We start from the raw sequence: 14,460 nt of genomic DNA, 5'->3' as shown, positions 1-14,460 counted from the left end.
CTCCACCTTCCTCACGTTCCTCTCCCGTTCCTTCAGGTGCACGTAACAGGAACCGGAGGCGCTCCTGTTCGCTACACCCTGACGGACCAGGAACACTTCGGGGTGGACGAAAGAGGCGTCATCTACAACAGGAGGCCCCTTGACTACGAGGGGACGGGCGGGTACTACGTCATTCAGGTCACCGCCGAGTTGCAAGGTGAGGACGAAGATGAGGTTGAGGGTGAGATCAGGTTAGGTTAGGTCAGGTCAGGGTAAATTAGGCTAGGTTGGGTTGGGTTAAGTTAGGATAGGTTAGGTTAAGTTGGGTCTGGTCGGGTTGGGTAGGGTTTGGTTTATTCGTCTTTAGAGAGATTTTTAGAACTGGAGGAGTTTGATATGGTCTTCCTTTGGTAAATAAAATCATCTGACGTTAGGGAAAATAAGGTAAAAATACGATTGATAAAAATACGCTATGGGACTGAGGAGGTTAAGTGACGGTAAACTGCCACTGAGTCAGGCAAGTCTATCCAGGGTTAAGTTAAATGCACCGAGAGTCAATTTAGGTGAAGTCAAAGCGAAGGCAGGTCAACACAGGGGAAGCGAAAGGAAGCCAGGCAAAGCAACACAGAGATGAGAATTTGTTGAGGGAGCTCATTGCGTGGGCAGCTGAAGCCAATGCGGAGTGAGTTCAGTTGGCGTTTGAGAAAATTAAACTATCATGTGTTTCTAAGAACTTAATAAAGATCCATGACCACTCTTACCTCAGTTGATGGCCATGTAAAATTACAGTATATTGGGAGGTTGATTTGAGTGATAAAAAGGAGACTCATTCCTGCTTCATAATTAAAGCTCGTCGTATTTCCTGCAATCATGACTTAAGTTGTGGGAGTGACTCAAAACCGCCAAGTAAAAATAGACTGACTATGGCTAAACACAGATGCTGTAGAGGGACGCCTTAACGCAGTGGCAAATTTTCACCAACATAACAACAAAGGTCCCTCCACTCACTCCCGGCTCACATCCAAGTTCACGTCCACGCTAACGTCTAGATAAGCCTGGGGACACAACAACAATAATAAAACAGCGGTATACTTCTCCAAAATATTCTTCTACTTATACAATTGTCTGCTCGTTATTTCAGTCAGCGGTGGTCACAGCTGGTGGCACAAACCCGTCACCACTGCCAACATTAAGGTGACGGACGCCCCGGAGGACCCTTACTTCCTGGCAGACAACTACCACTTCGTCATCTCTGAGTTGGCGCCAAAAGGTACGTACTACAAGTTTTTCACTTTAACTTGGCCAAAAACTCCCATCCTTCTATCTCGAATGTTGAGTTGTAACACGCAATCACCATTATACTCTGCTCATCTTGTGCTGACCTAAAACTGTCATATCTCCACCCTGAATGCTAAGTTGCAACAAGAAATTTACTGTAAAATATTATATAGTCTTTGGATTAAAAGGTAGTGATAAGCTAAAGTATGCTAACAATCATCTACCAGCGCTGTATTTTACCGTCCACATTTCTCATTCTTCTGAAGGACCGACTGTTTTCTTCCTTCTCACACTGTTCTGCTGCGTACTTCATGTTACTATCACACAATATAGTTCCTGTAACGCCTTTCTTTTTTCCCCAAACTCTTTTGTAGTGCGTTTCATTTTACAAACACACAAAAAGAGTTCCTATAACGCCTTTCATCGCCACAGCCGGAAGAGAAGTGCGGGCCAACTATCTCTCCCGTCTGAACCATTGCGTGTCACAGTGCGGGGGAATGGAAGGGTCTATCCTGGCTATTTACGTCTGTGCTATATATTTACCAGTTATCTTTCATTCCCATCCTGTATTTCCTCTTACACGCTGTCTTTTCACACACACACGTAGACACGCACACGCACGCGCGCGCGCATGCACACACAGACACAGACACAGACACAGACACACACACACACACCATTTATCAAAAAAGTTTCCAGTCCTCTCCATCCTCTATAAACACCTCTTCCCCTTCCCTCTCCACCCACACACACACTTTCTCCTCCTCCACACATAACCTCCTCTTCCCTTCCCTCCCCTACACATAATCACCCAGCGTTTTCCTCCACACATAACCCCCTTCCCTCGCCATTCCCTCACACAAATACCTACAGTTTGTCCACCTCATCTTAGCGGAGACATTCGACCTTTTGCAGCTTATTGTAATATACCTTTCCAGTTATAAAGGGCTGCCCGTAAGTGCTCTCCAATTTTGCGTGCTCTGAGAGAGGTTAAACCTGATTCTGTTATGAGTGAAGACAATTTGGCCACCAGTAGACGCAAAATAAAGGAGAGAAAAAGAAAAAGAAAAGAATAAGGACACTATAAAACATGAAAAGGGTTTTGGGAAATAGGGAATGACGCAAAGGGTCACGGGAATCGCTAACTGAGCCGTCCCAACACTACACGAGAGCTGGTTTGCGTAATATATGGACAACGCTGTGTTTTTGTTTAGTGAAAGAATTTTGTATTATTCAGTATCCCATTATATTTCAATTTGCAAAATATACTTAAATTATAAGGATCAGAACAGATATGGCTTTACACCCTATTTTCTAGGAATCCTGTCAATATCATTGTTTCTCTCTCTCTCTCTCTCTCTCCATTTATTATTTAACCCTTTTGTCCTGCATTAACAGCAAGCTACTAAGACATTTATCCCTCTATTTCGTACTGCCAACACTCTTATTATTATTAATATAAATGTCACCATCACCACCACCACAACCACCACCACCACCATCATCATCATCATAATCATCATCACATCATTTTCATTATTATTCTTAACTGGGAAGAAAGGTCAGGACGATGATATTGAGCAATGGTTAATATTAGCCTCTGCTACTACTACTACTACTACTCATCACAACTATCCCCCATTTCTTCATCAGGGAGCTACGTGGGACGAGTGAGTGCAAATGACGATGACGAAGATTTGGATTACTACTTCTTAGATGAGGTGGACCCGCCCGACATGGTAAGAGACAGATTGATAATTATTGGTATAGTTATATTTCCTTCACCATCCACCATCATCTTATTTTGCATGAGGGGTAACAACGTAGTGTTTTTTTACTATCTTACTCTTTACTATCTGTTATGTCGTATTGCCTCACACAGAGTTTCAACCCTTCACTCTCGCGCACACACGTTTACCTAGTCTCGCTCTCTCTCTCTCTCTCACACACACACACACACACACACACACACACACACACACACACACACACACCAATCACAAGAGATCAAGGAGGGCTCCGTTACCATGAATAGCACAGAAGTAAACATAACTTCCGTGATACGCCCACGTAACCATCTCCAAAATGCATTACCCCCAGCCGTAAACATTTGTAAACATCGTATATAAATAAGCAGGTCTCTCTCTCTCTCACACACACACACAAACACACACACACACACACACACACACACACACACACACACACACACAGGAACCAAACGCAAGAAATCTCCCCCCAAATGCAAAAATAAAGCAATTAATAAGACAAAAGAAGAACAGGATCACACACAGTACCTATTTCCATTACTATCAGCTTCAGTAACCCTCTACTTCCACTACGAAATAATTAAGAGCCAATAACATTCAATATAGACGGTGGGTTCCATCTAGGGGGAAGAGGTCGTGAAAGATTGATGATACGCTGTTCACTTTAACTTGGCCTAAAATTGCCATCTCTCCATCTTGAAAGCTTGGGTATAAGAAGGGACGGATGCTAGAATTTGATGCTAGTCACGAAGAAGTGCTATAGAGGGGCTGCAGAGCTGTAGTGTTATTGTGTCACTGTACTAGGGAAAATAAGACGAAAAAAGGGTGAAAATCTACGAGATAGATAGATAGATAGATAGAGAGAGAGAGAGAGAGAGAGAGAGAGAGAGAGAGAGAGAGAGAGAGAGAGAGAGAGAGAGATGCGACAGCGCAAACAAAGAGAGAAAAGGAAGAAAAAGAATGAGAAAGAGAAACGAGACACTAAAGACAACGAGAAAGACAGAGGCTGAGAAAGTGGAAGGAGAAAGAGAGAAGAAAAATGGAGAAGTGTGGGAGAGGATAAATGAGAATATAGGAGGCAAGACTAACAGCCAGAAATGAGATGAAGGAAGAAATGAGAGCGGGAAGGAAAATTACGAGAGGAGAAGATTGAGAACCAGGTAAGAATATGAGAAGAAATGTGAGAAGCGCAATGTAATATGGAGGAGTGAGAGAATGATAAAAACAGGCAGACAGATAGATAGATAGACAGGTAGATAGACAGACAGATAGATAGATAGGTAAATAGATAGACTGACTGACAGACAGAAAAGCCAAACAGGAAATTAAGAGCAACGAAGATGAAAAGGGAATTGAGACAGAGAAAGGAATTAGAGGAAAAATACAGATGTCACAAAAGGCATATAAAAATGAGACAGAAGTCGCTACAGGAAAACAAAAACAAGAGAAACAATATATGAGAGAAAAGAAGCAAAGCAAAAAAAAAAAAAAAGGGGGGGTGGAGGAAACATGAAAGAGAAAGAAAAATGATAAAGTAAAAACACTAAAGTCAGAAATCCCTCAGAAGAAAAATATACGAGAAACGAAGATTAGATGGAAGGAAAGAAAGGTGAGAAAAAAGAAAATTCACAAAAGGGAATGAACGATGAGAGAGGATGTGGACTGCAAGAGGTTACAGTTGACGGTCACACTTAGGATGATGATGATGATGATGATGATGATGACAGAGGGGGGCGGAGAAGCAAGACGATGATAAGAATGAGGATGGGAATTAGAATGATAACAGGAATGACGATGTAGGATGTAAATACAGATAAAAGATAATGATGCTAGTGATAGCAAAGATGATAACGACTACAACTGTGATGCTAACCTCTCTCTCTCTCCCCCCCTCCCCTACAGTTCAGCATCAACGCCATCTCCGGGGTGGTTACGGTGGGTCGGCCCCCTGGCGGTATGGTGTGGGACTACTCCTTCGTCGCTGGGGCCATGGACTCTCGGGGACACGTAGCGCTCGTCCCCGTCACCGTATCGACTTCAGGTATGCACAGGTTTTATCAATTTATTATATATAATTATTCATTTAGTCGCTAGTTTCAATCTGTGAAAATTTTGAAGTTATTTGAGCTAAATTTGAGAGGAGTTCATTACGCTTCTGTATTTTCACCGTGATTACTTTGATTTCGCTCTCTCTCTCTCTCTCTCTCTCTCTCTCTCCCTGTCTCTCTCTCTCTCTCTCTCTCTCTCTCTCTCTCGGGTGGGTGGGGAGGGGGTGACGACATTATTATTGGATTTTTAACTATTCATGTCTTCTTGGTTCCCGTCATTTTATCTACTGCAGTTTTATTGAATTCTACTTAATATTTCTGGCTGCTGTACTTTATCACTTTTATTAAACGCGTCACTTTATTTCCTGACACCATATCTACTTCAGGTTTGCAGAATTTAACTTTATTTTTTAGTAGCTACATTATTATTATTATTATTATTATTATTATTATTATTATTCCAGGTGTCCACAGTTTTGCGATTTAATTTTTGCATCTACTTTTCAGGAATCGTTTCGCGTTTGTATTTACACCGTGTTTACCTCTCCTGTTTTTTTTTTTTTTTACCTATTGTAGAGTACATTTACATTATATTGGAAGTTTATTACATATGTTGCTCTGTCTCCTGTCACTATCAATTCGGGTTCGTGGAATTTTAGGATTTTGTTGCTGGTGTCTTTATTTTTATTTTTATTTATTTATTATACATGTAACCTTACTTCCACCCCCACCCTGGCTCCTATGGCTCACTACCAGCTGAAGAAAATCGTCTGGTATTAGTCAAAAAATAGTAAAATTAATAAAACCATGAGAGGAAAATAATGTAGTATGCTTGTGCTTTACTGCTCAAACCATTTACTGGCAGGTTTTCTCGTAGGGTAAGGAGGCTCCCTAACACCTCTTCCTTAGCGATTTATTTTCCAAACTACCCATTAATAGTCTCTTTTTTGCTTTATACACCTTCTTAATATCAACGCATATTGCATGAACAGCACACAAGAATATATTAACGGAGCAGATGCAAGAATAAACCCGTAAGGAAGGGGTGTTAGTAAGCTTCTAACCGCACCAGGAGACCGCAGTTTATATCACAATTTGGCCTAAATCTATACACCATAAAGTTAATTTTCAGTTCCCGATTTATTTTGCAATATTTTGGCATCAAAGGAAAAAAATTGCACCCAAGAAGCTAATATGCAAAGCGAACTACGATCTTTTTTCAACGTAAATATTAAAGAAAAAGTTTGATTGTATCCATTTTTCCTGCAAAAGCCTTCAAAATATCTTGCACCGATATCTACACTTTCAATTCCCGATATTTTTTGCAACATTCTGGTATCAAGGGTAAAATAAAATATATATATTCAATGTAATGGACTCCCAACAGGATTTTTCAATTACACTCCATTACACAAAGTGACACACATCACTCGTACAAAAAACAAAAACAGGAAAAAAAACAAAAATCGACTTCGAACAGACAGACACACAAAAATATTAATTTTCGGCGCGATTGCTCTTAATGTGCTCATTTAATTAATTTTAATGATGAGAATTTAAGTCAAGAGCTCCAACCATAAGACTCTGTAATTAGTTTTAATGATTTTCTCTCTTTCTCTTGCTCTCGCTCTTGTTTGTGTTTTTCGATCTCGTTCTCGTTCCTCTCTCTCTCTCTCTCTCTCTCTCTCTCTCCAACCATAAGACTCTGTAATTAGTTTTAATGATTTTCTCAATTTTTTTTCCTCTCTTTCTTTTGCTCTCGATCTCGCTCTTGTTCTTCTCTCTCTCTCTCTCTCTCTCTCTCGTAGGAACTGTAAGGTCTGTGTCATCTACGTAACAATATAACTTATGTAATTCTCTCTTCCCCACAGAAAACGGCCCATCCCATGGTAAGTGAAGACAACGAAAGAAGTGAGTGGGTGAGTGAGTGAGTGAGTGAGTGTAAGCGAGTAAGTAAAGAAAAAGCAGATGAGGACAGGTGTGAGTGAGTAAGTGGGAAAGTGAGCAAGAAAGTGCATGAGATAGGTGAGTTGGTGATTGAGTGAGTGAGTGAGTGAGTGAGTGAGTGAGTGAGTGAGTGATAGATTGATTGACTGACTGACTGATTGACTGAGTGAGCAAATAAGTGAGCAATCAAGTAATTAATTATTCCTGATTAAATTTGCAATACCTCATTAGATTTCAACAAGGCTTCGAGTGTAAAGGAATTATTGATCGCACATGTACCTTGGTAAATTATTCAGGTTGGCAATTATCCAGCCTACATAAGATTATTTTGTGTATTAAATTGTGAGATAATGACACTGGATATATTTCTAATTAATATGTGTGGTATAATTAATTCTCTCTCTCTCTCTCCGCAGCCCGCCTGGTGTTGGTCTCAAACGGTAAGCAATATTTTTTTTTCTCTGCGTCTTTCTGTTTGTTGTATTTCTCGCAGTTCTTCTCTTCTGTATATTATTTTTTTACTATATTTAAAATGCCTAAATGATGAGTGAATCAGTGTGTAGTCCATTTCTCTCCATAAGGTACGTTGTTGAAAGTTCTCTTACTCTTTTATTTCTTCCTTTATTTCTAGAGCTTACTACAACCCATTTATCTTCCTTTATTAAGAAATTGCCTGAATGGATGAGTTTCTTCTCCTTTACTGTACGTTTTCTGTGTCTGTTCCTCCCTTTGTCCTCTACTCCTGACCTTGTTATCCTACAGCTCGTGTGTGTGTGTGTGTGTGTGTGTGTGTGTGTGTGTGTGTGTGTGACCAGAAGTTGTCCTGCGTCACTTGTCTTATTGCATACACGACACCCACACCCACATCCACACTTAAGCGCGCACACGCGCGCGCACACACACACACACACACACACCTTCATTACTTAACCCACATATAAAATCAAAGCCAACAACATCAAAACTGTCACCCAATAAAATCACAGCAACTTTTACAACAACAACAACAACAAAAACAAGCCACTAACACACCTTTCCTTTCTGGGCACAAAATCACGGCGGACAACAACTACAATGTCACTTCCGCCTCCCAGAATAATTAGACAAACTTTTACAACAACATCAACTAAAACAAAAACAACAAATTTACCACACACAGACCCTGCTCTCTGGCCACAGCTAAAAATTCTGCTATTAGTAAACATCCACAAACAACAAGAACAACAACAGCTACTACTACTACTAAACATCCACCACCACTATCACCACCACCACCACCATCACCAGTAACAACAACGAGACATCTACCTTTCTCGACACAATAAAAGCCTCTCACAGCAAAGCAGACTCGACTTAATTACACTTTCCCGCCTCTCAGCTACACTCAGGCCGATTAGAGCAGTGGGCTGAATTAGTAGCAAGAAAAACATAAACATTACCTACAGATACTGAACATCCTCTTCTCTTAACGTAACATAAAATATCTACACGAAATACGCAACTAACCTACATTCTAATCCCTCGTCTCTTAGTTAATCTAGTACAGGCGTGGAAAAACTAAATCAATACAGATATCTACTGCAACATAAATATATAACATCTGACCTTGCATATCCCCTTTTCACGACGTAATTAAAAAAAAAATGCGAAGACTAGCTTAAATTGCGATCCCCATTCTCTCAGCCACACTCGAGCCGACATCTCCCCTTTCTCCCCCTCCCCTCTCCCACTCCCCCTCTCCTTCCCCTCTCCCCTCGCCTTTGACTCCCCAAGCGGCCGTCTACACAATCCCGGTCTGAGAGGGGAGTCGGGAGTCGCCACCCTAAAGAGGTTTTGGCTGTAAATTAGAGTCGACCTGGGATCCAATCTGGCTGCGTGGGGGGATGGGGAGATGATGGTGGGTGTGTGAAGGGGGAAGGGGGAGAGGATGAATGGAAGGGGAGGGGACGTGTGAGGTGGATGAGGGGAGGGGGATTATATGTGTGTGGGCGGGGAGAGGGGGAGAGGATGGGGAGATGATGGTGTGTATGGGGGGGGAAAGGGAGAATGGATGAGGGTATGTATGTGTGCAAGGGGAAGGGACGTGAGAGGTAGATGAGGGGAGTGGGATTATTGTGTGTGTGTGTGTGTGTGTGTGTGTGTGTGTGTGTGTGTGTGTGTGTGTGTGTGTGTGTGTGTGTGTGCAGGTGTAGGGGCTCTCCAAAGTTAAAAAAAATAAATAAATAATCCGACGGCAGCAATATTCTTCTTCCCCATGAACACCTTCACAATAAAAGACTATTTTTAAGTTACATAAAATCACCAGTCTATAGTAACAGTAAGGCAGAAAATTACATCCCGCGATTAAAGACATCAAGGAGTCTCCAAGTCGCTGTGTCCTTACTTAACAACAGCGACTAAGTAAGGAAGTGTTGAAACTGTCAGCAGGGAAGAATCTAACCGGCGCACCCAACAAGTTCCCAAATTGGCCTTCAGTGGTTCTCCTTGCCTGAATACCGAATGAGCGCAAGGTGGCCCATGGGGGGAGGTGAGGCGGGGTGGAGGATGGGGGTGTTCGTCTTTCTGTACAAGCAGTTGCTTTGTCTCTATACTCTACGTGCACATATCACCATCATCATCGTCTTCACTTTCGTCATCATTATCGTCATCATCATCAACATCGCCATCTTCATCTTCACCATTTTCATTACCATCTGTTGTCATTATCATCTCAACTCATTTCGCACCCTAAGATGGTAAGCAAGCATACATACGTTCATACATACACGTACATACTTTTAGGCGTTTGGAATGTGGGAAAGGTCGGAAAGGGATTTGTCTGTGTACACGTGATGGGTCGCATTTTTACATACTACATAAATACATACTGCACATACATACGAACATACGGTACATAGATAAACGTATTTATTCTCTCTCTCTCTCTCGCTCTCTCTCTCTCTCTCTCTCTCTCTCTCTCTCTCTCTCTCTCTCTCAACCCCCCCCCCACACACACAGGTAATCTCGCACATGACACCGAACGGGTATGAAGGTACGATTTACAATACTCCAGCATTTACAGAGACAGTTTTACGGCACGAGGCATTTACGGCAGACTACGTGGACGCGCGCAAAGGGGTACGTAACCGGTGAAGGAAGTACAACTCAAAGGGAATAATTGCAAAGTAAAGGAGATGACTGCTGTGTGAAGAAAGTACACCATATCCCAGTGGAAAAGATTATACTGGAATGAAACATATTGTAGACAGGAGAGTGAAGGAAAGACACTATGGTAAAGGAGAAATATGGATTTTGAGGGATGAAAGTAAGAGTATATTGCAGAGTGAAAGATGTATATTGCAGATCTAAGGACACGTACTGCACTCATTCTTTTCCGAGGAGAAATCAACTACTTTTAAAAATTCTCTCTTTGTGCTGGTGCAAGGCTATATCAAACACCTCTATTTCGAAAAGTCTCCCTGAAGTTGTTAAGAATTATCTGGTGACAGTAATGACTAAATAAATAAATAAACAGGAAAATTGGAAAACACCGGCGTAATGAAAGAGTTGAATTCTCCAAGGAAACCCATCAGATCCCCCTACGCTAAATCGTCTGAAGGAAGGAGTAGGGGCTGAAGGGGTTTATGAGTGGGAACAGACGAGTCAGCGGAATGGACGCCTCGTACGGCCGAGTGATATACATTGCAATCGAAGGTCTTTACACTACACAGGGTAACAGCCAACGCATCTCAGCCTTTCGCTACGATGATGTCTATTTTATTCTTATCATAATCATACATATTCGCTCGGCCATCATTATATTTCACAGGTGGTAGGGATGGGGTCTTTATTTTTGCTTTCTCCGGACGAGGTTATTCAGCTTAGAGAGGCTTTATACATTTGAAGGGTTTGATAAAGTCTTAATTTAATACGAAGATGGTGCTGGAGACGGACGCCTTCAAGTGGTGGCACCGATATAACCGGGCGGCTCCACTGCCCGGTTATACAAACGTCCCTCAGTCCCCCTCTATCCCCCATAATGTGGATGATGGAGCGTAGGGCAGGGGACTAGCCCACAGTCCACTGAGTTTACGCTGAGATGAGTCTGGGATTAGAGCTACTTTTACTTATATTACGTTATTCTCCTCAGCTTAGCAAATCAGATCAGTCACCTGCAAAAAGGAACCACGGAAACCTCCCAGGCTTCCCTCGCTTATATTTTACGGTTTTAATTGGCAAGGTGTCCAAGGAGACGCTCAAGTGTCCATTCTTTTGGCCCGCCGTTCTTTTCTCCAGCGTCAAAGTTTGTTAATTGCGACACGACCTGGAATCCCGCGTCCTTCAAGTAATTGTTTTCCGGAGAGACAAGTTCCAATGAGAGTGTCCGGGCGATGCAGACAGAGCATTCTTTGACGCCGCGGGGCTGTGCATCGTTTCAAGCAGTCGATATTAATTTCCTACTTCCAAATTCATCAGGGGACAGAGCTAAAGTTGTAGTAGTAGTATAATGGTGGTGGTGGTATAGCAGTAGTGGTAGCTGCAACCCCAGGCTTATCTGAAAGTGAACTAGTGGACTGGAGGCTGAAGTTGGACCTCTCCTGCAGTCCACCATCCTCCTTTCGGGGAATAGAGAGGGAATTTGGGGGCATTAGCATAACGGGGTAGTGGAACCGCCCAGTTATATCGGTGCCACCACGTGAAGGCGTCCCTCTCCAGGATCAAGGCATTACAAAAAACTCAACTGGTCGATAATAACACACCTCAGGCTTAAAGTTAAATGATGGTGGTCTTTTGCTATATTCCACACTGTGATGGCGGTGAAAACGTAATTCTTTCACGCATGATTTTAAGTGACTCGAATACGTGGCCAGATCTTATTGCAAATGACCCGAGATTAACATTATTTTTTTTTTTTTTTTTTTTTTTTGGGGGGGGGTTAAAAGGTATATATTTGCAACTACATCAATCTCAATGCCCTTTGTCCGGGCCACGTAGACGTTATTCTTTCACACTTAATTTAAAAGTGTCAAATGCATGAAGGAATACTGATGTACCCACCCACACACACACACACACACAATGATCATACTCTGCGGGTGGTGACACTACTCCGTTACGCTTACTTTAAAACACTAAAAGCGAGGATCAGTAATGAGAGAGAGAGAGAGAGAGAGAGAGAGAGAGAGAGAGGGGGGGGGGTCCGTGCTTAAAGTGATGGGGGTCTGTTGCGGGAAAGTAGCACATCCATCAGCGAGGGGGGACGCATTTGTCATTAATTCATTGGCTGGACTTGTTGTGCAGGAATACCGGCTGATTTAAGAGACGGCATGAGGGATGGAAGCACGGGGTGGCCAGGGATGTCGAAGGGAAGGGTGGGCCATCGCCAGCGACACGCCGTGAACACAATCGTTTGGTGACTGTAAGAGGAAAGCCATGAATCTCGCAGGAATACAATCAACCATGCAGTGCTGATGAGAGGCCAACAATATCACAGGATGCCAAGAGAATACAGTCATTTCTTGGTAGCAGGAAAAAAAAGGTAAATAAACAAAAAACCGTCATCGCAGAGGGGCTAGTCATCTCGCAAAAAATCCCAATAAATTTTGTCTGAATGTTAACTAGTGCGAATAAAACTATGTACTAATGCCGATGGGTCGTCCACTTCCAAGGAAACCCCAGTGAATAAAATCGTCTGGCAGGAGAAAGAGTAAAACCATGCGGCGATGATGAAGGGTTATCTGTCCATCTCACAAGAAACCCAAGTGAAAAAAATCGTCTGGTGGCAGCAAGATTAACACCGCTCAACACTATCGCGGGTCCGTCAGTCTGAGTGAGGGCGATGACGTGTACCAAAATGCACGTCATTTGTACACTTCACTCTTTATAAATCGTCTTCTAATTTATCTCATTCCACTACCTGTTTGTGCATACTCAGCTGAGTCCCCTTAAGTGGTGCAGTAGAGGGACGCCTTCACGTGGTGGCACTGATATGGCCGAGCGGTGGAGTTACCCGCCTATAAAACTCCCGAAAATTATTATGGTAGGCTGCAGGAGAGGGCAGCTTCATCCTCCAGTCTACCGAGTTTAAGTATACACGAAACTGGGGCTACAATACCTAAAAACTATGAGGGATAACAGCAGGGTCACAAGAGGCTACGACGCTACATTTCGGTGCCCAAAGCATTCGACCCCCGGAAAATTGATCATGCACCTGGGAATGTATTTTGCATGGCGTTCTTTGGGCGTTGCGGAGCGCTGCATGACGCGATGGGACGATGAAATATTGGGCTTAGTATGGGTTGTCGGTTATTGTGGGTTTGTGAATAACTGTGTGAGTGTGTGTGTGTGTGTGTGTGTGTGTGTATTGTATGTTACGCCTCTTCTCGTGTGTGTGTGTGTGTGTGTCAACATGTGCGTGTGTGTGGGTATATACGTGACCAGACCCCATACTAAGAGCTGTGTGGGCTGACCCGTGAAAGCTCTCCGCCCTCCCATAACACCAATTCCCAAGATTTATCGTCTATAAGTGTCCCGGCGGGCGGGCGGCGAGATATGGGACAACAAGAAATTGAAATTGATGGGCGGCTGAGCGAGGGTTACACTTACACACACACACATGAGTAAGAGAACGGGGGGCTGAAACAACAGACTCTGGATATATATACACTCAGATCAAGATAAATTGGGATTCGACGTCGATGTTGCCGAATCCCACCAAAATCTATAGAGGGAAAGGTAGAAATTTCAGCTCCAATTTTGTCCAGAAATTTACCTTGAGTAGATCGATCATTCTGAAATTTTATATGTATGTAGTAGAAGTAAAAATGATACGATTGGAGCCATATCGAGCCTTTTCAGACGCTTGTTCTATCCAAAGTCATTTAAGTGAAACGTGGCAAGAGCGTACCTAAGACTGTTTTAACTCTTTTACTTTCCATGCAATGCTGAATCCCACGATCCGACCCACAGGGGAGACATGGGCTAAAAGAATAGACTCTGGATTTATATTTTTAGATTCGTATTAATAGGGAATTCACGGGGGGTTTTATTTTCCCTTTTGCATAGGGCTTTTCTACACAACAAAAGGTTTACATCTATATATATGGACTGGGATTAATATGTAGGAAAAAAGGATTATACTTATATTTAAATCATGATGAATGAACATTTGAAATTACTATCTTACGTATTCACACACACACACACACACACACACACACACACACACACACAAGCGAGAACTGGAATCGAAAACAAGGGAGATTACATTTACATAACATTTGGATCAGGATTAAACCTCAACATAAGGGCTTAGATTCTACAGTAATTTTATATCAGAATTAACATATAAAAAAGAACTTACATTTTTTTTTTTTTTGTACAAGAACTATCGCCAAAAGCTCTTAAGTTTCTACCATGATACTACAATTGATAAAACACCTACACTCTTGGAATGGGAT

At 42.4% G+C, this 14,460-nt stretch overlaps 1 protein-coding gene across 1 annotated transcript in view; it reads left to right on the top strand.

Moving 5' to 3' along the window:
* Nucleotides 1-14,460, top strand: part of LOC145413290 (DE-cadherin-like) — a 122,490-nt gene that overhangs the window by 38,799 nt on the left and 69,231 nt on the right. The window contains exons 4-9 of the mRNA XM_080283019.1: nt 59-196; nt 1,121-1,249; nt 2,911-2,996; nt 4,929-5,067; nt 6,946-6,963; nt 7,438-7,461. Of these exons, the coding sequence (XP_080139145.1) occupies nt 59-196; nt 1,121-1,249; nt 2,911-2,996; nt 4,929-5,067; nt 6,946-6,963; nt 7,438-7,461 (534 nt within the window). The remainder of the gene's footprint in view (nt 1-58; nt 197-1,120; nt 1,250-2,910; nt 2,997-4,928; nt 5,068-6,945; nt 6,964-7,437; nt 7,462-14,460) is intronic.

This window comes from Coenobita brevimanus, chromosome 95 (assembly GCF_032717465.1).
Source record: "Coenobita brevimanus isolate Jiangsu-jjx chromosome 95, ASM3271746v2, whole genome shotgun sequence".
NCBI classification, from domain to species: domain Eukaryota; kingdom Metazoa; phylum Arthropoda; class Malacostraca; order Decapoda; family Coenobitidae; genus Coenobita; species Coenobita brevimanus.
This window is presented reverse-complemented; position numbering and strand designations above follow the sequence as displayed.